This window comes from Balaenoptera acutorostrata, chromosome 9, assembly GCF_949987535.1.
Source record: "Balaenoptera acutorostrata chromosome 9, mBalAcu1.1, whole genome shotgun sequence".
Classification (NCBI taxonomy): Eukaryota; Metazoa; Chordata; class Mammalia; order Artiodactyla; family Balaenopteridae; genus Balaenoptera; species Balaenoptera acutorostrata.
Genome location: NC_080072.1, coordinates 48411008 through 48436139, shown reverse-complemented (window position 1 = coordinate 48436139; position 25132 = coordinate 48411008). Strand labels below are relative to the sequence as shown.

Below are 25132 nucleotides of genomic sequence, written 5' to 3'. Positions count from 1 at the left end.
TTACTTCCTTGATCTCTTTAATGTAAATCTTCACCTCTCTTTTCAGTTCAGTCACCATATCTAGACCATTTTCATCATCTAGAACCATTCTACCGATGAGACCTTAAACTCCAACAACCTACCCCCTGATCATAACCAGCTCTCACTCTTTCTGAGCATGCTCTTCAGCCTCACTGAACTCCCCAAGCCCTGCTCCCGCAGTCCATAGGGCCGTCCCAGCGTCCCATCATTTTCAGTAACAATGTCACTAGTGCCCTAGTTCCCTTCCCATCCCCAGTGTCTGACCTTGGGTCAATCCAGCCATCCCAAAGCCATGTTATCGGGGGTCGCTACACTGATCGTTCCCCTCAGGGGTACCCTTCAGTCCTTCTTCTTGTCACTTCCTATCTTGTCAGCTTCCTCTTCCATGGTCCTTAATGACTATCTAAAATTTTTACTTCTCCCCTCAATGTCATTTACCCAATGCCTAACCCTCTCATTATCACCTCCTACTTCACAGAGGGTGAAAAAACCCATAAAAGACAAATTCCCTCAAACTTGTATCCCTCCTATCTCCCTATCTCCAAACTTAACTACATTATATTGACACCTTCCTGTCCTCCCATCTCAGAGAAAAGGAGTGCCTCTTGTTTAAGGTCAACAAGTTCACTCTAGATCCCACTTCTTTCTGCCCTTCCAGTATGCTTCCTCTACCACACATCTCTTCTACCTTCAACCACTTCTCCCAAATAAACATGTGCAAATGTCTTCCTTACTTTAAAAAAGTATCCCAACCCTGTCTCCTTCTCAAGCTACCTTCTTATTTCCCTTCTTTTCACTTCTGTCTCTACTTCCTCACCTCCCATCCTCAGCTTCCTCATTCTAGCTTTTGACCCTTCTACTTTGCGGGAATGTCTTTCAGAAGATTACCAGGGACCTCCTGATTCCCAGATCTCAAGGCTTCGCTTCACTACTCATGCCCTTTTACCTATGTAGCAATGATAACACTGATTACTTAACATTTGAAACTCTGTTAATTTCTGTGCACCACACTCTCCTATTTCTCCTCTCACTTCTGATGCTTGCTTCTCATCTCTTTCACTCATCTTCTTCCTGTATGTGAAAATGACGGCATTTCCCTGGGCTCCAGATTTTTTCTTCTCTTCTTCCTTCACACACTCTTCCAGTATCACTGATATCCCAGTGACTCCCACATCTCTCTCTCTCTCTAACCCTTACTCTTCTTCTGACTTCCGGACCCATCTATCAAAACAGATTTGGGACAGCTCCCTTTAGATGCCCTATAGGCACCTTCGCTTCAACATATCCAAATATAAACCCCATCAACATCCTTCAAAATTCTTGCTTCTTTTCCTGGGGATCACCACCCTCCCAAGCCCAACACTTCAATGTCATCCTCAACTCCTCCTTTCCTCTTAGGCCTCATTTAAACCCAATAACTTCCTATGGAATGTTCAGTACACTGCTAGTATTAATGCCTGGATCCATGACCTAAGACAGAACTACAGAACTTCCCAGCTGAGTTGCTTGGAGGAAGGCAGGTCTATTCCAGCACCTGGGTCCTTTGCACTGTGGGGTTTGGTCAAAGATGGTTTTCACTTACTAACCCAAAGTCAGTGATTGAGGAGTGGGAGTTCTTCTTACCAGCTCTTTGCTGAAAAGGAAAGGGATGCTGGTTTTGCTGCAGACAGCCCAATTAATGAAATTCTGCACATGCTCAAACTGACGGTTGAGAACCATGATGCTCTGTAACTGCTGCTCCAGCTTCCGCTTCCTTTCATTAGTAATGCCCTGGTTACGAAGAGAGAAGACAGAGTCCCTGATCCTGTTCTTGGACTGCAGGCCACATGCCTGGGAAGTCTGGTGGTCTATGTGTATCAGTGTAAACACAGATGGAATCAGATGAAACTGCACCCCTGAGAGGAGGACATGGGCTGCTGAGGGATGGAGGGAGGGAGGGAGGGAGGGAGGGTAGGTAGATTTTATACTACAAACATGGAATGGCTAATAAATGAATGAGGAAATGAATGAATGTCTGCATCTCTTGGGCATAGCTTGTTTCATGTCTCTTTCAACGCTATAACCCTGCATAGTCCAGGAAGGCAGTTGCCTTACTGCCACAGCATTAATGGGAATTGGATCTGATTCTCTAGCCCTTAATGAGCCAACTTCCCAAAATTAGACTGGACATTTTAGGATACAGGGAGCAGCAGAGAGCTATGGAAACTACACATCTGAATTGTAGCCCAGGCACCTCTGAGCCCTGAGACAAGGTTGCTATGTGCCTGGTTTCTGCCCCAGGGAGAGAACAGAACCCATCCATCTGCTCACATATACCTCCAGCTCCTCTAGGAGCCCATTGGCCTGTTTGTTCAGCTCGTTCATCAGAACCATCTTGGCCATTTTGATCTGGTTTTCCACCTTCCTGTGCTGATGCTTCACTTCAAAAATCCTGTAAACAACAGGATGAGACAGAGCACGGTGAGCCCTTCCCCCCAGGCCTATGAGGGCCTACAGAGAGCAAACGTAAGAGCCTACAGTGTGGAGGCTGCCTCCTGAGATCAGGGCCCACCAGGTACCAAATGTAAAGAAGCAAGAACCTTCCTCCACCACCCATCCCACTCTTTGTACAACCCAGCCCACTTGATCTAAGTGGGACAATGGCCCAAAGTTCAGCGCAGTTTTCTCTAGGTAAACTGCAGGGCCACGCCCAGGTCAACCCAGTAGCTCACCAGTTCACACAGCACTAGAGGCAGGACAGAGGGAGTGAGTACAGATATGACTTCATGTAATCTGTTGTTTTATTAAAAGGGGGAATACTCCACTAAACAGCATCATGCAGTAAAAAGAGCATAGGTAGAGACAGAAAGTAGACTAATGGTTGCCAAGGGCTGGGGATGTTGCAGGGTGAATGGGGAGTGACTACTAATGTGTATGGGGTTTCTTTTTAGGGTGATACAAAGGGTCTTTCAAAAGTAGACAGTAGGGGACTTCCCTGGTGGCGCAGTGGTTAAGAATCTACCTGCCAATGCAGGGGATAAGGGTTTGAGCCCTGGCCCGGGAAGATCCCACATGCCGCGGAGCAACTAAGCCCATGCACCACAACTACTGAGCCCGTGCACCTAGAGCCTGTGCTCTGCAAAAAGAGAAGCCACCGCAGTGAGAAGCCCACACACCACAACAAAGAGTAGCCCCTGCTCCCCGCAACTAGAGAAAGCCCATGCGCAGCAATGAAGACCCAACACAGCTAAAAATAAATAAATTTATATATTTAAAAAAAAAAGTAGACAGTAATAATGGTTGTATAACTCTATCAATATGCAAAAAAAACCTCACTGAATTGTACATTTTAAAAGGGCAATTTTATGGTATATAAATTATAAATAAAGTCATTAAAGCCATTTTAAAAAGCCATTAAAAAACAAACAAACATGGGCTTTGAAGCCACATAGACCTAGCTACCAAACCCAGCTCAGTCTCTGACTAGCTGTGTGATCTCAGACAAGTCACCTAACCTCTCTGAACCTTAGGCTCCTCATCAGTAGAATGGAGATAACCCCAACTCAAAGAATTATAAGAATTGATCAAAATGATGCACGCATGATGCCCAACGCAGTGCCTGTCGTGATGATCTCAGTACATACTTATTTCTCTTTCCACAGAAAATACTGACGATTTCATGTCATGTGTAGGTTTATATGGAAAACACTGGGAAAGGGGTGATAAAGGGTAGATTGCCACTGACTTGTACCCACATGATAAGCAGCACTCTCTTCCCCAATATCTACTCTATGCCCTTGTTCTTAAGCACCTACCTTTGGCTAGTTCATGGCCACTTTCAGAAGGCATGTACTTTAGCCCAGGCTCACTGTGATCATCCTGACCTAGCTTGGCCCCATTCACCCAGTGATGACCCAAAACCCCCTTCCTGGCCTTGAGACCTCTAAGGCCAGGACATATGCCAATGTCTGCATGTCTTCCTCATAAGTACTCCATCCTAGTACTGTGACCCAGGATGAGAGGGAACAGGGCATTTCCAGGGCTGGCAAGGGGCTAGCCGATGTTACCTGTCCTCAATTTGCTTTGCAGATGTCTGTAGACTAGATTTCTTATGCGCCACCTGTGTAGTCACACTTTCCAGAAGCATCCTCTGGTTTTGCAAAACTTCTTCAAGATGTCTACACCTAGAGTAGGAGGCAGAGAAAAAGCTGAGGAGGACTGAGTCTTACCCTGAGCCTGCCAGCCAAGCGAAAATCCCCACAGTGCACTGTCTCAGCCAGGTCCACGGAGGCTGGGGTTACATGTAGTGAGTCAGAGACTCTTGGCCCTTCAGGCCTTCTCCAGAGAAAGCCCACAACAGGAACAGGGAAAAACTTCAGCCCAGGGGCTGAAGGTTGGCTTGAGCAGGGAGAGGATTTTGATGTACTGGGAGCCCAGCGCTCTCATAGGTAGAGAGTACAGAGCCCTCCCAGTTCCCCTTTGGGCAGCCAGCCGGCCCCACCTGTGTTCTTTGTGTTCCACCATGAGGCAGCTATGGCATGTGAGCACATCACAGGTCTCGCAGAATAGCTTGAGCACTTCCTGTGTGTGTAGAGGACAGTACAAGGCGAAGTCTCCAGAACCACCATTCACTCCTGCCAGAGAAGATGGAGAAAGTGGGCTTCTCTTGCTCAGGAAGCCCTCTTAGTTAAGTTCCACTGAGGAGCCCTCAGCCCTCTATGGACACAGGGAAGACACAGAGCTTGGAGGGAAGGTGGTGCAAAGTAAGAGAGGCCTCTCTCTGGGCCAGTGAGGTTCCAGGAACACAAGGAGGAAGGCAGGCTTAGACTGGCTGGATTTGCCCAGCTGTCCAGAAATAACTGGCCATCAAGCCCCAGGCATCCCACCCCCTGGTGAGCCTGAGGAAGGTGCTTGCTACCTACTGCACATGGATCTCCTGCAGAATAGTGAGTCCTCTAAAACTCAACCTAAACCTCCTCATTAACCAGGATTCTGTTATGGTGAGGCTGAAACAAGCTACCCAGCCTTGCCAGGCTCCAGACCAGATCACATGGGTCATGAACTTTGGTTCCTGTCTGACGAACGTAAAACCCTTCTCACGGTTCAAGGGCCTTGAGAAAAGACTTTCAAGAAGACTGTCACTTAAAACAGATGGTGCTGGATGGATAAATGGACAAACCCTGATCCAGGCTGTTGAATTAATCAAGTAACTAAACAGAAGTGAGGGCTGCTTGCTTGAAACAGAGGTAAAAGATAGGGAACTCAATTAGCTTCCGTGGTAATTCAAGATTATTCCTCCCTGCACCACCTCACCCACCCTCACCCACTCCCCCTCCGCCCCCCCAGCAGGGAGCGCCTAGAGTGAGCTTACATTGTGATGTGACTCTGCAGGGGACAGCTTTCCTTCAGGAAAGGCTCTGAGACCACCCCTACCCTCACCCCCAGCAGGGAAACGAGGTCAGAGAGCTATTCTCCAAAGATTCTATGGTTCGGTACAACTTAAGGGCATGTGAGCTAGTGGAGAGGGTGAGGAGTGATACCTGGAGATCCTTTCTGGGTCCGGGGAAAGAGTGGGCCCCCAGGGGCAGGGCCATGCCGGTGCTCCTCCGTGCAGGAGCTGCACAGCCAGCGGTTGCAGTAGGTACAGAGGATGTGTGCCGTCCTCTTCTCCTTGCACTCGGAGCAGTTCTAGAGGTGGAGAGTTCTGGAATTACTGACAGTATCTTCATCATTTCGGCCTGCTTTTATGAGTGGTAAATACTCTAGGGACTAGGGTCCTGCAGGGCTGTTCCTCCACTATTTTGGAGTGCAGTCAATTTTGGAGAGCTGCCTGGGAGTGACATGCAGGGGCGTGTGAAGGAAAGCGCCCTTTGCGACTAAGAGTACTGCCCTCAGGAGCTATTCACACAAGTCCTGTGCTGAAGCTGAGGATACGCAGATGAATAAGGCAAGGATCTGCTCTCAAGGTACACACAGCCTGGATGGGGTGGCAGACATTCAGTGGGTAATGCTGTGATGAAAGAATGCACCAAGTGCTAAGGAAGCAAAGCGAGGTTTCCAGGAGTTCCATCTAGGAGTGGCCAGGACAGGTTCCATAAAGAGGTGACATTTGAGTTGGATACTGAATGACAAGTAGAAGTTCACCAGGCAGACAAGGGAGGAAAATGGAAAGCACAGGCGAAAGCAAAAATTTCAACGTGCCTATGGAGAGGAAGAAGCTGCAGCTGCATGAGTACACAAAAAGATGATCATATACAGCCAGGAAAAAGTAAGATGGACCAACTCTCAGAGCTGTGTTTCCACTGCTGCGGCTTGCCAGGACCAAGAGTCCCTAGCCTTCTTCTAGTACAAATGTTCATTCATTTGGTCAGCAAATATCATGCAGGGCTGATATAAAAGGTGGAGAAGAAGAAAAATTAGTCTGTCTGTGCCTGAATAATACAGGCCACCAAACTGATGTGGATTCTGACAGCTTTGTCCTCACACTGGGATCTGACAAACCCACAGCAAGAAAAAGAAAAAAGAGGAGAAATACAAGTTTTACTAACCAAACTATGAATTTCTTGAGGGTAGAGACATGGGTCTCTGTCTTCCTAGCACCCAGAACAGGCCCTGGCATATCAGACATTCAGTAAGAATTTAATACAGGTGCAAATAAGTAAAATGGCAAATGAATAAAATGTAGTGGCAAGGATACCCCAGTGGAGAAAGGAACAGAAGGGATACCAGTCAGTAAGTGATGTGAAATTTCAGAAACTCAGGCATTAGTCGTTAAATATAAGCATAATTGATGAACCCATTTAACCCAGGCTGGTGCATGAGTTTCAACTCAGTGCGCCGGGGTGGGTGGAGGGTGGGGAATAAAAGCTCAGTATCCATAGTTTTCAGTAAGAGCTATAAGAGAGAGAAAACAGCCCAATTTTGCTTCCCCAACTGAAACATTCTGATTCTCTTTTGGACAGAAGTATGGATGGATGGATGGATGGATGGATGGATGGATGGATGGATGGATGATTAGGCAAACTGGTGGAAGGTAACAAGTCAGATGGAGTGATGGGTGGACAGACAGACTTATGGACAGGGGTCCCATAGATTTCTGAACAGGATCAGCTGTTTCTTTGCTTGTCCTGACTTACCCTGGCCATCTTGGATTGCTCAGAAGAAAAGCACTGCAGCAAAAAAATGTTCAGTTACATCCTTGGTAAGGTATACTCGCTTACACCCAGGACAGGAGATGAGCTCTGGGAGAAGGTGGGAAAGATAGCAAAGTCAGGGCAACATTGCAGATTATACATAACATAGGACCTAGACACAAGGCTTTCTAATACACAACACCAAGGTATGTACCAATACCACTTGTGCCAAAATGAAATATGTTTGATGCCATAGCCTGCACTTACCGTCTAGGTACTCTGGACATGACCACCCTATTAGCGGCCTGCCCTACAGAACTTCCCACATCCTCATCTTTGCCTGATCCTACATTCCTTTCCTCCCTACAAGCCAGGCCCAACCCTGCTCCACTTCTGATAATTAGGTGCCTTCCTGCTGCTCCCACTCTGCATTCCACAGTCCTGAGAGCCTAGTTCCCATTACTGGCTAAGTTCAAAGGGGTCAGTTTAGCCCAGGGCACAGCTCCAGCCATTTACATTACTGTGTAGTAGAATTACTTTAAAGACCTCAAAGCTAGAGCTTCCAAGAAGGTTCTAGCCAGAGAAAGGCAAGGACTCCCTGCCTGCTCATCTAGGAGGTATTTTTCTCTTGTTACAACCAATACCAATTGGTCTGCCTCTGGGGCTCAAAGAGGTTTTGCTGGGCCTTCTCCACGCAGTCCATGTTGGGTGCACCACATATATGTATGTTTCACCCGTGAACATGAACATCTTGTCCTACTCCCCTCTCCCCAGAGAAATGCAGCCGTCTCCAACACACTGAGCAGCATGGTGGACTCCTGAACTATATAAGCAGCATGACACTGCCACCCTGGAGATTGTAGTACTTCAGGTCCACCCCACTGGCACTCAGCTCACTGGGTACAAGGAGATGAGCTTCCTGAGGAGGGCCAGGTGCCTGCGCCCAGGGATGAGGACAACCTGAAAAGGGACTGGCCATGCCAGTGCATGCAGCAATACCACCACAGTCTTCTCTGCCCCATATCACCAAAATGATACAATGGCAGTTGCTCTAGACCTGCAGGCAGACAAACTTAAGCCCAAACACCAGGTCTACCACTCAGCGACCTTGGTTGGGCAAGTCACTTAATCTCACTTAACTCCTCTGTGCCCCAGTTTCTTCATATGTAAAATAGAAAGGAAAAACAAGAGTTGCTATGAGGACTGAATTAAACAATACTTGAGAATTCACATGATCCTCCATGAATGTTGACTTTGAATTCAAAAGATTTCTCATATCCCATTCATGGTAGGGCAATAACCTCAATTATCAACTCTCCCAGGTGATAAAAGTCAGATAGTCTGAAAAAGTGGTCACAAATTCTTCTCCTCCCTGTGTCCATGCCTTGCAATCCTATCCATTAAAAATGGAGTCTTCTCTATCCTTTGAAGCTAGGCTGCCCTCATGACCTGCTTTGGCCAACAGAATGCAGCAAAAATGACACTGAATAAGTTCTAAGCCTAGACCTCAAGTGGCTTTATATGACTCTGCTCTCACTCTCAGAACTCTAAGACTGCCACGTGAACAACCCCAGGTTAGACTGCTGGAAGATGAGAAAACATGTGGAGAGAGGCCTCAGTTGTCTCAGGTGTCCCACCTGCAGCCGTCACAAACCAGGTAGCCCCACCTAACCCACCAGCTGAACACAGACATGGGTAAGCACAGCAGAGATTAGCCCAGCCCAGCCCAGCCCAGCCCAGCCCAGAAGAACTACCCAGAGCATCCCAGCCCAAACCCTCAACCTATAGAATCATAAATAAAGCTTGGTTGTTGTTTTAACCACTAAGTTTTGGAGTGGCTTTTTATGCAGCAAAAGCTAACTGATATATTCTAGAAAAATCAAAATCTACAAAATCATGCAAAATAATATTTTAATACTCTTCTTTCCCCCACCTACCACTCCGCTCCCCTGCCCCCCCAAAAAACCCTCCCCTAGCCTCCAAGAGTCATGGACTTTAATGACAGAACTGGATCTGCAATCTCCTAGATACTCTCCTGCCTGTCAAGAACAGTGGCCACGATTACTGAGCCTGCGCATCTGGAGCCTGTGCTCCGCAACAAGAGAGGCCGCGATAGTGAGAGGTCCGCGCACCGCGATGAAGAGTGGCCCCCGCTTGCCGCAACTAGAGAAAGCCCTCGCACAGAAACGAAGACCCAACACAGCCATAAATAAATAAATAAGTAAATAAACAAATAAACAAACAAACAGTGGCCAGAGGTGGAGAAGGATGCTCTCTACAGGTGGCATCATCCAGGGGCATCATGTGACTGTCCCTCCCTACCACCTGGCTGCCCAGGGAAGATCCTCCTCATCTACTCCCAGGTCAGAAATGCTGTTCTAATTGGTGAAAATAATTTCCACAAGGCTTCCGACTCCCTGGTACCAGATGCTCAAACATTTGTCATAGTCACACAGCCTCATTATCATCATGAGAAAAAGAGAAATAACTGAATAGATCAGACAAGGCCCCATCACACATCCTGTATCTCCCCTGGCCTTAAGGACCAAAACCCTCAGCCTGTCACTCAAGGCCCTTTCCAAGTTGGCCTTAACTCTCTCTAGTCTCATCTCTAGCTTCACCTGCCGCACACCCTATGTCCTTGCCATGCCAAATACCTCTGCTATCCCTAAATGCACCAAACCTTTGCATAACTCTATGTTTGTGAAAGTACTGTTCCCTCTCCCTAAAATACTCTGTCTTGCTGCCCCACTCCTTTTCAGATAAACTCCTATTCATCCTTCCAAACTTGTTCAAATGTTCTACCTTTGAGAAGCAGGGTTGATTTCCCTTAGGAAGAGTTAATTATTCCCTCTTTGGGGTTCCCAAAGCATCCTGAACATCCTTCTAGTAAAACAAATATCACATTGCATTTTAACTATCTGTTCATATGCCTACATACAAAAATAATACACAATTGATACTAAAAGATATTGCATGATTTTTGTTTCTTGTGGGTTTGAGTATTCCATGTGTGTTCCTTGCACTCACAGCCAATGAAAGTAGTCAAAAGCCATTTGGAAGTTTTCGGGGTGGTGGAAAAAACCAGCCCAGGAAAATAAAGGAATCAGGTCTGATCCAGAGCAGAGGTGTGCGGCTTGGGAAAGGCTGTGAACTGGGAGATGGGGGTTCCAGGCCCAGGACTGTCACTAACTGTGCAACCTTAGGTAAGTGACCCCTTTTCTCTGAACTGTACTTTCTACATCCTTAAATGAGGGGAATGGGAATAGAAGGGAAGTATGGATTATCCAACCCTCCTCCTCTGCCTACTGCAACCAGGGTTCAGAAATATTCCCCTGGGCAAGATGGGAAGGGACAGACAACCACCTTTGTCAGCAAGTCAGGGACAGGCTTGTGGCTGAGGGCAGCCTGGATCTAAGACCTCCTCCAGTCTGAACAGGGGCTGCTGCAGCAGACAGCAGGGCTGGAGAACCATGGCAGTGATACACACAGGTACCAGGGCAACTGTGGGGACCAGAGTGGACACAGAGGACATGGGCTCTCTTTGTGTCACAACTTTTGCCCAGAAATTCTTATCTTCCCTTAGAAGGTCCCTAACCCCCATCGAGCTGTGTCAACCTTGAGCTCTTTGTTTTTTAAAGAGGGTTCCCCATTTTTCAATGAGGATACCAAAACAAAGTTTTTTTAGACAACTAGAATACATGAACTCTTAGGGCTGTGGATATATATAAAACGACCAAACATCAACTTACAATATTTAACATTAATTTAGTTTTTAATACATATTTAAATCACATATTACATAAAATACTATTTAGATATATTGCTTTTTTCTTTCTACTTGAATTATTCAAGCAACAGCATTGAGCTTCTATTTCATACAGAGGAACATCAGTTCTGAGAAATGTAGGACCAGGGCCCAGAGGCCACACAACCATCCCCAAAGGGGGTGGGCTTCTGCTTCCAGAATGAAGAACACACAGGCACCAGAGGTTCTCTGAAAACTGAAGATGTTCAGTACATCTGTCACAAGAGTGAGCACTTCTGGTCCCTGGGAGGTATGCGGCGAATTATTCTTTTACCACCACTCCCTATATTAGGCACTTTACCTGTCTTATATAATCGTCAAACCAACTCTTAGAGGTAGGCATTGTCCCCATTTCATAGTTGGATAGACTGAGGCTCCCAGAAGTTGTCACCTACCAAAGATCATAGAAAGCAGAAGCAGAACTACAATTGGAGCCCAAGTCTGTCCACCTCTAAAACTCAGCCCTGTCCACTATGCTATACTCCTCTCTAATTCAAGTGTAAATAAACAAGGTAATTTTATTTTAATTAACTAAATGATTTGATTTTAAGTAAAATATTCCAAAATAATGATCAGACTCTAATGATGACCTGGACCCAGCTTTGAACTTGGAATCGAGAAGGAGCTGGAAGCCAGCCCCAGCTATGCTTAAAGTTTTAAGAAATATGATCTTTGAGAAAAGGCAAATGAAGCAAGAGTTTTTCTGCCTAGAAAAAATAAATCTGGGGGCAGTTTCATTCTACAGATCAGTGGTTCTCAAACTTTGTTACATATTTGAATCATATGAGGTATTTTTAAGCATCCTGATGTCCAGTCCACATCCCATTATCAATTAAATCAGAGTTTCAGGAGGTAGGAGCCAGGCATCAGTATTTTTTAAAATTCCCCAGGTGAGGGGACTCCCTGGTGGTGCAGTGGTTGAGAGTCCGCCTGCCGGTGCAGGGGACACGGGTTCGGGCCCTGGCCCGGGAGTACCCCACATGCTGCGGAGTGGCTGAGCCCATGTGCCGCAGCTGCTGAGCCCGCACGCCTAGAGCCCGGGCTTTACAAGAGAAACCACCGCAATGAGGGGCCCCCGTACTGCAACGAAGAGTGGCCCCTGTTCGCTGCAACTAGAGAAAGCCCACACCCAGCAATGAGGACCCAATGCAGCCATAAATAAGTAAATAAATAAATAAATTTATTACCAAAAAAAAATTTCCCCAGGTGATTACAATGTACAACCAAGTTTGAGGACCAGTGCCAAAGAGAGAGTACCCCTTTCCCCTGTGGCTGAGCCAGACAGATCTGCCCCCTGTATCATGCAGCTGAGAAAGACAAGCTCACCCAGTTTTAAAGAGGCTCCAACAAGTTAAGAAAGACTCTGAATGCAGCCGTCATGTATTTCCCCTCTGGCAGAGAAGAGAAAAGGGCAGATGCCCAACAGACAGAAGGGTGTCCTGATACCTAGGTACCCTGGGGGTTGGTGGGGAATTGGAGGACAGCTTTTGCGTCCCCTAACTCCCAGCTTCACTGAAGGACCCATGAGCAGGCTTAGGGTGCAGCCTGAGGTTTGGCACTACAACGACTGCTGCTGGGGCCTAGAGAGTGTGCTGAGCCCAGGACTTAGTGAGGCAGCAAGGGAGGTGGGCCAAGACTAGGCAGTCCACCCCTAGACATGAACGGCGGTGTCAAGGCAACCTGGGCATAGGGCTGGGGTGGGAGAGAAGTCCCAAGGAGGTCTCAGAAAACTAGCATGGGTCAGCTCAGCCCACCAGGTAGGGACACATGCACATAAGCCTGAGCTCAGCGCTAAGCAACCCTCTGAGGGTTAAAAAGCCCTTCATTCTAGAGCTCTTGCCCAGGGCTCCATGAAACTTTGCCGCTGGGGCCCAAGCTCTGACTCCAACAGAGCAGTGGCGCCATCTGGAGAAGACTGATGCTCCACTGCCGGCTCTCACCTGTAAAGCCGAAGCTGGGCAAACCTAGCTTTGTCCACTGTTCATCGACCAGTTCCCTCATCATAAAGATGGTGACACCGAGGCCCAGAGAGAGGGAGGGACATAGCTAAAAACCACAGATCCTTGTAAATCACAGGTGGCACCTTGAACCACTGAGCAGTCCCTGATTACCTCTGTCAGGGGTATGCCTCTATCAGACATTATGCAAGGAGAAAAAACACTCTGGTTATATTCTCTGGCAGGCTGGCCATCCTCACTAACCATTCCTGCCCTCCCACCCAAGGCAGCCCCAGGGTACTGGGCATCAGCTAAGGCCCCCACCACACAAGCCCCCGAAGCCTTCCTCTAGCCCATAGCTCAGAGCAGCACCACCTTTGAGAAACATGTTGCACCCACTCCCCAGATGCCCAGTCCCTGCTAGAAAGACAGATTTCGATCCTAAGGTGATTCTGCTCCTGCCCCTGGCTGCCAGCAGGCTTACCTGTGGGGCCTGCTGCCCTGTGATTAGAGCAACACCTGGGGGAGAAGTCAGAAGAGCGACAGGTGAGACCACCACAGGTCCCAGAGGATGGTGCTTACCAAGTGCCCAGGAACACCCACCCTGCACTCTGCAGCCAGCTGGGCTGCAGGGCCTAAGCCTCAGGGAGCTGGGTACGGGGTGGGGAAGGGGGAGCAGGCTGGGTCCTCTCCTCCTTTCCCTGATGCATCCTCAGCCAGGGCTGCATTTCTCCAGCTCACCTGAGACGCTTCTGCAAGAAAGGGCTTGGTTGGCTCCTCCTGTTCCTGTTTATCTCGAAGGCTCTGCAGTATTTTTCCCAAACTGAACAGCAAGAGGGAGACCTCAAAGAGGCGACTCTCTTCCTAGCTGCATCTCCTTCCTAATCCTCTGGGTGCCTTGGAACAGACGCTCAGAAGGAAGAAAACGAGATTTTCAACTTTCAGGAACTAGCTCTGTCGCCCTCTGCATAGCTCAGGAGGCCATCACTCTCAGCCTTTTAGGACTCGATCCAAAAATCCTTCAGCCCTCCATGTTCCCCAAAATGACAGTGCTCATGTGTGGCTGGAACCTGCCCCGATCCGGCAGCTCATTTAAATAGAGCTCATCACAACAACAGTGTTGGTAGAGAAGTGAGTAGCTGCAGGGCCCTGGGGACCCCCTGTTTATACGTAGGAAGAATGATGCAATCTGGGTATCAAAATAGCAATCCAGAATGGAATAACAGGCTCACGCAGCAGCGGTGCCTGCACAGCCAGAGCTCAACTTGACACACTCTGTCAGCCCCACACTACTGCAGCACGCAGATGCCAGGCACACACTCTCACCACAGCATTTTAAAAATCAGCAGGAGCCCGAGATAGCCCTCCATGCCCCCGGCACTGAAGGAGGGTGGGGGTGAGGGGGCTTCGACAGACATTAAAGTCTGTCTCCTACACACTCACCTGCTCCTGCCACTTCACCTGAAGTCCTTATCCTGTGATGTCACAGTCAGTTGCCATAGTGACCAATTGTCCGTCACAGCGGAGGATTAGGACTTCACATGGAGAAGACACACATTTATAATGCACAAAGGTCCTGAGAGGTGTCCCTCGGCAGCTACCTCTACCCCTCCCCCCAGGGAGATACAGTCACACACAAACTGGGAGAGAAAGAGGAAGGAAAAACAGGGTCAGGTTAGAGGAAAGATATTACGATGGGGCAAGATTACGAGTCCAGGATAATTGCAAAAGCCCAGAGTACAGGCAAATTTCAAGAGCACAGAGGGGAAGTGACAGGGAATGAACTTGGAAAGACTGGCAGTAGAGTAAGTGCCTGAAGAGCCCTGGATGCTAAGCCAAGGAGCTTGACATTTATCCTAAAAGCAAAGGCCACTCAAAAAGGTTCTGGCTTTATGACTATCTTGATGGACTAGAGATTGGGGGGGGGCAGGGAGGAGGCTTGTCCAGTTAAGGATTAATGGGATCCTGAATGAGGGTAGAAATGGGGAAAAAAAAGGGACAGAAGAGTTGTTTCAAAGAGAACCAAGAGGACATGACCAAAGTAGGATGCTGAGGGGAGTGGTGGTGTGTGAAGGAAAAAGGGTCACGTGGATGGGCTGCCATGAACAGAGGTAGGTAACAGGAGGAGGAAGAGGGCAGTTGCCAAATCTTATCGTACCTGTATCCTACTTTCTCTGGCATCCATACCTTCTTAAAAGGATCAGGCCTCATTCTGCCTTGCTGGACCAATGATTCACAGGTCTGGAGGGTTTGTTAGAAATCCCAAATCTACCAAATCCAAATCTCTTGGGTGTGGGTACGGGACCAGGAATCTATATTTTTAGCAAGTTTCCCAAATAATTCTTAGGCATCCAGACCAGCACTGGTTCAAGGACCAGTAATCAGAAACCAGTGGCCTGGACAACTACAGTAGCTTCCTAGCAGGTCTTACTGCATCCAGTCTTGTCTCCTCCAATCATTCTTCTCAGGAAGCCAGAAGGACTTTTCAGAAATACGGATTTGATTATATTCCACTGACCCAAAACTTTCAGTGGCTCCCCACTGTCTACTGAATAGCCTAAATTGGTCAAGACCCTTCTGTTTGGAAAGGAAATTTGGCTCTAAATTTCCTTTCCAAACAGAGTTCCTACTTCTCTCCTTCAAGCAATCCTATATTCCAACCAAAGTTAACGCCCTTCTGTTCCTCCTGCCCTCTCCTCCCTGTGCCTCATGCGAACACTATCCCCTACCTGTGATTCCCTTCCATATTTTTCTGGCCCTGCCTGGCTCCTACACAGCTATTCCTACTTGATGCCACCCACGGGTTCAAATCCACCAATTTCCCCAGGCAGAGCCTAAAACAGGGGTCAGAAAACTACAGCTCACCTGTTTTTGTAAATAAACTTTTATTAGAACACAGTCATGCCCATTCATTTCCATATTGTCTATGACTGCTTTTGTGCTGCAGTGGCAGAGTTGAGTAGTTCTAACAGAGCCTCTATGACCTGCAAAGCCCAAAATACTTTCTATCTAGTCCTTTACAGAAAAGGTTTGCTGACCCCCGAACTACAGCAACAGCTACTTTGTTTTAGTCTCTCCCTTTGAGGTTCCATTCTGGTAATGGGGATCCTGCTTATTCCCAAGGCAACTCCCATCCCTGTGTGCTCCAGTTCTGCTAACTGGCTCACATTTGAGCTAGAACTTCAGTTTGGGGTAGGATGTAACAAACAAGGAAAGGACATTTCAGAAGGGGGGAACACCATAAACAGAGGATTACAGGTGACAAAATACGAGGCCCCTCAGGGAATGAGTGATAAAGCTAGCTCATGCAGAGGAATGACAGATGAGGCTCTGAAATTAGCATGAGGTCAGACTGGGAAGAGCCTTAAAGACCATGCTAAGCTTCTGTTCTGAACTGCAAGCAATTAGGAGCCCTTTAGGTAGCTAGAAATTCAGGCCCAGGATAGGAGAGAGTGATCAGAGTTGAAGCTAGAGGATTTGGGAGCATAATCCACAAAGGCAATAGGTGGAGTAAGGTCAGGCAGGGGGATCCAGGGACTGTGGGGCAGGGCCAGGTAGCAGATCTAAGCCAAGAGTCAGAATCTGGGCATAAGAGCCAGGTGACAGATTGAAGCTGGAGATGGATGATCCACAGCCTTCAGAGCCCATGCTCCTAGGAACCACCTGACTATGAAATAAGCTTTCTGTGTCAAGAAAGTACCCATAGTGGAATGCAGAAGGTATGGGTAGGATGACCCTGGATTCACCTCATCTGATAGAGTGGTACCTTTATCTCTTTTCACTTCCTATCTCAAGAGTCAATCCAAGGGCTGATGCACTGACATACTCCATGCAAAGCCACTGTCTCCATTTCCAACTGGGCCTGGACAGAGGACCAGTGGGGGAACCAAGGGCAGCACCCTACTCTAGGTCTGTGGTTCCTACTGTCCCTGAAGCCCAGACAAGCCCCAGATTGGCAGGCAAGGGAGCTGGATTTTTTTTCTGGCTCTCTGTGACCAATTACGTGACATTCAGCAGAATTCTAGAACTTTCTGGAATCCTGATGTCCCATTTATTCAATGAGGGATTAGAAATATACTCTAAGGGCCTTTCCTGCTCTCCAGCCATCATAGCAGTTAACCAGTGACTGGTCCCTCTTGAATGAGAGTTCCCGCAGACAAGAGGTCCCTCCAAGACCCTGTCCATCAATCACATCTACCTTGAACTCCCTCCCTAGCTATAGCTTTCCAAGTAGTGCCAGCAGCAGCAAGCACATCCCCCAAAACACTGCCTGCCTCCTTCCCATCACCAGGGGAATTGCTCTCCCAGTAACATTTCTGAGGTACCAGTGCTACTCCCAGGGCCCCAGAGGGCCAATTAAGGTGGGGAAACTGTTCATGAACTAAAAAACCATCCTGCTGATAGGGCTCTGGAGCTCCAGCTTCTGCACCTGCTGCACACCCAGCTCAGCCCAGCTCAGCAACCTGCCCTCCACCTGGGAAACTTGGGTCACTGCCCACAACAGATCCCACAATAGTTGCACACACTGTTCATCACCTGGAGCGAGCAAATAGCAGTCACCTCGCCTGCCAAGCTCCTGGTGCTGAGATCTCATCCCCTCTGCCTCCCGCTCTCACCCCAGGCCATTAGAGCCCCTCCAGCTGAGCTGCTCATTAAGATAAGTATCATTTCCCTCTCTGACTCTGAGGTTGTAGCATCTTGCATCAGGTCCCTCTCTTTGGATCTTCCCAAAGCCCCAAAGCCTGCCCACTGAGGAACAGAGATTGTTCCCCCTTTCAGCATTTGTAGTTTTCAAGGGATATGCTGTTACCCATCACTAGCTTCAGGAAGCAGGAGGCTATGGTGGTTATTTGGTGTTATTAGAGCTCTTCAAGTCCAGTCCCAGAGAATACCCAGGATCACCCAGTCAGTTAGTGCTAGAGTCCAGACCGAGCTCCAGGGCCCATGACCTCCAGACCAGGGCTCTGCCCGTATGTAGACTGCATCATCCACACTGAGATTGGGAAAATTAAGATAGTAAACAAAGAGATTCTGGAATCTGGACCTCAGAGTCAAGGTCTCCCATCTAGGATATGTCTTTTAGTAGATTTGAAGAGAAAGAATAATGTTCCTTTTATTCACATGGGGAAGGAAATAGTCAAGTAATGGCCTTCCTCCCCTAAAACAACACATAAAACCATAGGAGTCCTGAGAATTTTGAAGACAGATCCAGCACAGAGTAAACAGTTTCAGGCATGCCAGCTTCCTTCAGAGCTTGCTACATTTATTTGAAGTATCACTTGGGGACTCAATGGCTAACTTTCCAGGTAGAATTTGACCTGGGACCATTTTCAAATAGGCTTAAAAGCAAACAGTCCCAAGTAGATATTCTCATTGGCTGAGTAGATCCGTTTCCAATATCCAGCCTTTCTGGAGCCTTCCACTCCAGTCATCACATAGCACAGCTAAGACACTGTGTGCTCAGCATACTACTGCCTTTGCTTTGGTCCCCATCATCAGCTTTCAAAGACCTGGTCCAGCTGGTCCCCTCAGAGCCTAAGACCTAATGCAGACCTACTTCCTAGTGTGATGGGGTTGCTGGGGAGAATCTCAGTTAGGCTGTGGCTGCATTAATGGAAGATCTGCACCTGATGGCTCGGGCTGAAGGGTTGGTCCTCTCCTCAAAGATTCTCCACGGTGTCTCCCCATCAGTTCAGTGATTCCAGGTGAGCGTGGAATCTCCTCCTGAGCAAAGTGCTACAGTGCAAATCACAAGCTTTAAAGATGGGTGAACTTGAGTTTGACTTGACCTGACCTTACACTTAGACCTTACATAATCACAATTCCCAGGGTTTCTTATCTGTAAAACGGGATAATACCTACCTTATAGGGTTGTTGTGAAGTTTAGAAAAGATAATACAGGCATAAGCACTCGGTACAGCATCTGCCAACCAGCAGGTGCTTGATAAATGTGTTTTGCACCTCACAACTTGAGGACTAGAAAGGGGCAGTGTCATAAGTGAGAAAAGTTTTCCTTCCAGGCAAGAGCCATGGGAGATCTTTGTGGATCCACTGATTAAATCATTTGTTCAATAAATATTCACTTAGGCCCTCGTCCTGTGTCAGGTTCTATGTTGGGCTGTGGCATTGTAGAGATGAAAGGCACAGCCCAGTTGAATGAAAAGATGCCCACCTCACACCCTCCCCCAGTGCTGAGCCCCACTGCAAACATGCAGGCCTGGGGAGGCTCCACTGAGGGATCAGAGTTGAAAACCAGCTGGACAGACACTGAGCTCAGGCACAGCCCCTCTTCCATTCAACTCAGCAACTTCTCAGTTCTGCCCAGCAACCAGCAGGAATAGATTTATGGAAATGGACTCATCCCCATGCAATGTGGCCGCAACTGGCTGGAAGCATTGATGCTAAGGACCTATTTAATTCTTCAGCCTCTATCCATCTCCCGTGCCAACCCTCTACCTATTCCCATATTTAACTTTTGAAAGCTCCGGACTGGCAGAAATAGGATAAGCCTTTTAGCAAGTCTGTACTCCTATTCTGCTGGATACAGTGGCAGTACTAAAAGCTCTTTCCAAAGAACCAAACTCCCAAAGCATGGCTTCTCAAATTACAACAGGAATCTAAGTTCAGGTATTGGGTATCTCACTGGACTTGCCAGAGATAGGTGACATCTCTGCTTTTCATCAGTCAGCTCATTTGAGTGACATTCTTTTAGTCCTTCAGAAAACATTCAGTGAGCAACTGATATCCACCAGTCCTTGTGCATGGAGAATCTCCCAAAGGTATTGCTCCTTTGCCTAAACTTTAAACAGTCTTCTCTTCACATTCTTACCACACTGTATTATTATCATCTGTTTAGTTATCTGCCCTTCAATAGAATATGAGTTCCTTGAAGGCAAGGGCCCTGTCTTTTCATCTCTGCACCCTAAATTCCATAGGGCCTTGTACATAAAAGTCAATAACTACCTGTGAAGGAGATAGACATACAAACCAACAAATACCACACAGCATAGAATCCTAAAACCTCCAAGTAGCAGAGGAAGCTTATTCCACTCTGATCCACAAATGCAAATATGGAAGGTAACAATAGCCTGGCCAGACCGCAGGACATACTAAATAATGTAAGATGCCACATATTCAAGAAATTGCCTCTCTGGTTCCAAGTCAAGCATGTTTGCATCTAACAGATTTTTTTCCACTTCAGTTTCACAAGTTCTAAATAATGGTATTTTTTCACATTTCTTGGTCTCTTACTATATCCTAAGCACAGTACAGAATGTTTTATGTGTATGTTCTCATTTAATCTTCATAACAATCTTATAAGTTAATTACTACTATCATCATCCCCATTTTACAGGGAGGAAAACTTACCAAGCTATACAACTACTGTATTAACTGGCAGGTAGATTAGGACTCACACTTAGATGCCCAGATATACTGACATCAAAGCTTATGTTTTCATTCTCCCTTGCACTTAGAATAACTTGGCAACAAACACTATGATTCTAATAATTGTCACTAGTATGAATTTAGTTTTCTGACTTTAGAGTCAAACATATCCTTGAGACATGCATAATTAGTTCATGTTAAAAACCTTTTTTTTTTTTTTAAAGCATTCTGTTGTGTTTTATTTAATGTATTTTATTTGTTTATTTATTTTTTTAGGCTGCACCAGGTCTTAGTTGCGGCATGCATGCGGGATCTAGTTCCCAGACCAGGGATCGAACCCGGGCCCCTGCATTGGGAGCACGGAGTCTTACCCACTGGACCACCAGGGAAGTCCCTAGTTCATGTTAAAAATCTTAAGTGAGATCAAAGACCTAAACATAAGAGTCAAAACTATAAAACTCTTAGAAGAAAACATAGGGGAAAAGCTTTATGACAATGGATTTGGCAATAATTTCCTGGATCTGACACCAAAAGCACAGGCTTTTGGAAAAAACAGGTACGTTGAACTTCTTTAAGATTTAAAACTTTCACTATGTTAACAGGACACTATCAACAAAACAAAAGGCAACCCATGGAATGGGAGAAAATATTTGCAAATCATTTATCTGATAAGGGTCTAGTACTGAGAATACCTAAAGAACTCAACAACAACAACAAAAACCTGATTAAAAAATGGGAAAAACTTGAAACTAACAACACTGTAAATCAACTATACTCCAATAGAAAAATAAAAATTAAAGAAAAGGCAAAACTGAAACTCTATATCATTAAACAACTCCCCATTCCCTCCTCCCCCCACCCCTTGGCAACCACCGTTCTACTTTCTATCTCTATAAATTTGGCTACTTTATGTACCTCATGTAAGTAGAATCATAGAGTATTTGTCTTTTTATGACTGGCTTATTTCATTTAACATACTGTTCTCAAAGGTCATTCATGTTGTAGCATGTGTCAGAATTTCCTTCCTTATTAAGGCTGAATAATATTCCATTATATGTGTATACCACAATTGTTTATCCATTCATCTGTCCATGGACTGTCAGGTTCCTTCCACTTTTTGGCTATTGCAAATAAGGCTGCTATGAACACAGGCATAAAAATATCTCTTCTAGTCCCTGCTTTTAATTACTTTGGGTATATATCCAGAAGTGGAATTGCTGGTAATTCTATATTTAAATTTTTTGAGGAAGAACTTTACTGTTTTCCATGGAGTCTGCACCATTTTATATGCCCACCAACAGTGCACAGGATTCCAATTTCTCCACATCCTCACAAACACTTATTTTCTGTTCTTTTTTTTTTAATAGTAGCCATCCTAACAGATGTGAGGTGGTATCTCATTATGGTTTTGATTTGTATTTCCCTAAATATTAGTGATAGTAAACAATCTTTCATGTGCTTGCTGGACATTTGGATATCTTGTTTGGAGAAATGTCTATTCAAGTTCTTTGCCCAGTTTTTAATTGGGTTGTTTGTTTGTTTGTTTTTATTGTTGAGTTGTAAGAGTTCTTTACATATTCTGGATAATAACCCAACAGTGCTGGAACTTTTAAGACATATTTAAGATTCACCTTGTTTATACATTTAACTTACTGTATTTCCAATAGTTTTTTTTTTTAATTTTTATTTGTTATTTATTTATTATGTTTATTTTTGGCTGTGTCGGGTCTTCGTTTCTGTGTGAGGGCTTTCTCCAGTTGCGGCGAGTGGGGGCCACTCTTCATCGCGGTGCGCGGGCCTGTCACTATCGCGGCCTCTCTTGTTGCGGAGCAGAGGCTCCAGACGCTGAGGCTCAGTAGTTGTGGCTCACGGGCCCAGCTGCTCCGCGGCATGTGGGATCTTCCCAGACCAGGGCTCGAACCCGTGTCCCCTGCATTGGCAGGCAGATTCTCAACCACTGCGCCACCAGGGAAGCCCTCCAATAGTTCTTTAAGTAATTTAGAATGCTTATTTGCTGGACAATGGAATTATTTTTAAAAATTTAGTTTATAAAAGCAAATATTAACTGTAAATATGTTTAAATATTAATGAAAGGCCCTTTAAAAGTGATTGTTAAATTTGCTATATTTATAAATAGAACAAGATTTGTAAGTTAAAATTAAAAGCTTAAGGAAGAACTAAGTCTAAGTAGTAAGTTTAAAAATCATGTATTAATTTAAAAAATCAAAGTATACAATACCTATTCTGTACTCTGAACTCTCAACAGAGACTCAGAGAGCTTAGGTAGCTTGCCCAAGGGTTTAGAGGCCTCGAAATTCAGATCTAAAGACAACTGCAGTGCTATAATGCCTCAAAGATAGCCTAGACTTGTGCTACAAATCACTTTGAAAATACTGCAGACAACAAAACAAACAACAATGATGATGTTTCTGAATGCTGTCAACTTATTTGGCTTTTTCATCCCACGAGTTCATTCAGCCGACACTCACTGCATCTCTGTTACATGCCCTGTGCTAGAATACTGAAATGAAGGGACTTGGCTCTTGTCTCCAAGGACTTCACAGTTCTCAATGAGACTGTTTCCTAGGAAACCTGACGTTCAGAAGAAAGACAGAAGCTCCTCCCTGCTGGAGGAGGGAGCAGCTTAGATGGTGAATGGTTCATTAGTCAGTGCGAGTCTGTTCAAAATCTGTTCCTGACTGACCCTAGGAGCCCAGCCATTCTCCCCCTGCCTTGGAAGTTCAGTGGGTCAGGACATGTCCTCTCCTTCTGGGGAGTCAGCCAAACCTTGAATCAAAATCTTCCCAGGTTTCTTAGCCTGCCACCAATTTAAGGAAATCCCAAACATGAAAAATCCCAGCTTACAAAACATATATTAAGCATCAAGAGGATTTGCTTTGTCTCACAGATTCCCCAAAGAGTTGCTTTCAGCAATGAGTATCCCTTGGGCTCTTACATTCTGATTCTTTCTACACCTGAAATTCAGTACCTATGAAATGGGAAGAGACCTGTTATATAGAAGGAGGTGAACCTGTGGTGTCTTTGTATTTACCATCTGGGACAGTCCCATGAACCCCAGCAACCTGCCCTAGCTCCTGGATCAAGCCCTGGAAGCAGTCCTTACAGAGCAAATGCTGACAGGGTAGGAGCCAGGCACCTATATCTTGCAGGTCCTGTTGGCATAATGAGCAGATCAGTACAGCCTCTATCTGTCCACTTCTGTGTTTCTGGTCAGCTAGTGGTCGCCCCATAAAGCTCACACCTATATCCATGCCCATACATGTGCCCAGAACCGGGGCTTTTCCATTAATATCCTCAAGCGTGAAGCAGTGTGTAGAGCGGGCAAGCTCCACTCCCTGTAAGTGAAGCACAAAGCAGAGTGATTTGCTTCTTTGGGGAGACAGATATTCCTGGACAGGCCAGAAAGGACTCAGAGACCAAGGCCTCAGAAGTCCAGGCTATGTCCCTCTCCAGAACTGGAGGCTCATGCCCTACAACAGGGCACAGACTCAACCTCTCACTTGGGCCCAAAAGACAGTCCAGCATCTTTGCTGTGGAAAACAAAGCCTGGAGGGGTCTGCTAGGTTGTGTGTTTATTACAGGGTTTGTTTGCCTTCAAGTGTCCCAGATCTACCTGTGCCTCTCTTTATTAGTGGACAAGCTTGATCCAAGAGTTCATTTTGGAAAAGAGAAGGAAATTTATTAAATGCCAAGTTTATGCCAGGTGCTTTATATACTTTATCTCCATCCTCACAATTACCCTTGGAGATAGGGATTATGATATTTTTAAAAATTAAATAAAACCATCAGAGACAGGATGAGGAAACTGAGGTTCAGAGAGGTTGGGTAATTGCACAGACAGTAAACAGCAGAGTTCAAACTCAAATTCAAATCCAGGTCAGTCTGATTTCAGATTCCATACTCTAAACTGCAATGATTCTCAAGCTGAGGTCCACACACGTCCTCAGGAGCTCTCTCCGCCAACATTTTTAAATTAGTGTTTCATTCTGATGAGTTTTTTAAAGTATAAATATTCCGGATCATCTATATATTCATCATGATGAGATTTTAGAGGCAGTGTTAAGAGTTAGGATCCAGTTCTTCCCAAGCAGTACTACTTTGCCTCAGGCTAGTGAGAAGCGAAAGGAGCAGACAATATGTAAATGATGCACTCCCGCCACATGAAGCTAAAATGAGATCATGGCACACAATGATGAACGCTTCACAGTACGTGGAATAGACAAAGGCGGTGGGGAAAGTGGGGCACCCTCATTGTGGCACAAGTTTGCTAGACTTAGCCACAACAGGGTGCACCACACTTAAGCTGTAGTGACAGTTTCGTTTAGCAACACATCATCTGCAAATGAAATTAACATTGTTAATTTGATTGTTTTGGTTTTTTATAATTTATAAACTGTATTAGGTTTCGTAACTGTATAAGAGCAGAAAGAGTGCACCTAGTTTTATATTTGTACTTATTTAAGAAAAAAACCAAAGATCATTTAATTCAAATCCGGAGCTCTGTAATTATGCAAATTTGAGAGAACTTTCACCTTCAATCCACAGTCTTTCAGAGCCAAGCCCATTAAGGACAAAGGACGAGGGGGTTGGGGGAGACCAGGCTTCCTGTGGGCCCAGCAAGATGCCACTAAATAAAGTAATGGGGGGGCTTTCACCATTAATTCATTATGAGGCTCAAAGGGCAGTTATTTCCCAGAGAGCAGCCATAGTAGGCGAGGTGAGGGCAATCTCTCTTAGAAGGTTTAAACGTGGTTGAGTTTATTTCATTCGACTTTGAGAATATCAGACCTTTTAGTCTTAGAACTGCTTTACATATTTTAATTATTGAGCACCCCAAAGAGCTTTTG

General features: G+C 46.0%; 1 protein-coding gene across 4 annotated transcripts in view; it reads right to left on the bottom strand.

The window, feature by feature from the left end:
• TRIM66 (tripartite motif containing 66) overlaps positions 1-25132 on the bottom strand; it is a 73405-nt gene that overhangs the window by 40511 nt on the left and 7762 nt on the right. For 2 of the 4 annotated variants that reach the window (XM_057552203.1, XM_057552206.1), the window contains exons 1-7: positions 13620-14011; positions 7137-7241; positions 5541-5688; positions 4502-4634; positions 4068-4184; positions 2338-2452; positions 1645-1791 (exon numbers count right to left, since the gene is read on the bottom strand). In XM_057552203.1, coding sequence (XP_057408186.1) covers positions 1645-1791; positions 2338-2452; positions 4068-4184; positions 4502-4634; positions 5541-5688; positions 7137-7145 — 669 coding nt within the window. In that variant the 5' untranslated portion in view covers positions 7146-7241; positions 13620-14011. Of the gene's footprint in view, positions 1-1644; positions 1792-2337; positions 2453-4067; positions 4185-4501; positions 4635-5540; positions 5689-7136; positions 7242-13619; positions 14012-25132 lie in introns of those variants that run through there. The other 2 variants (XM_057552205.1, XM_057552204.1) reach the window with 1 other exon arrangement.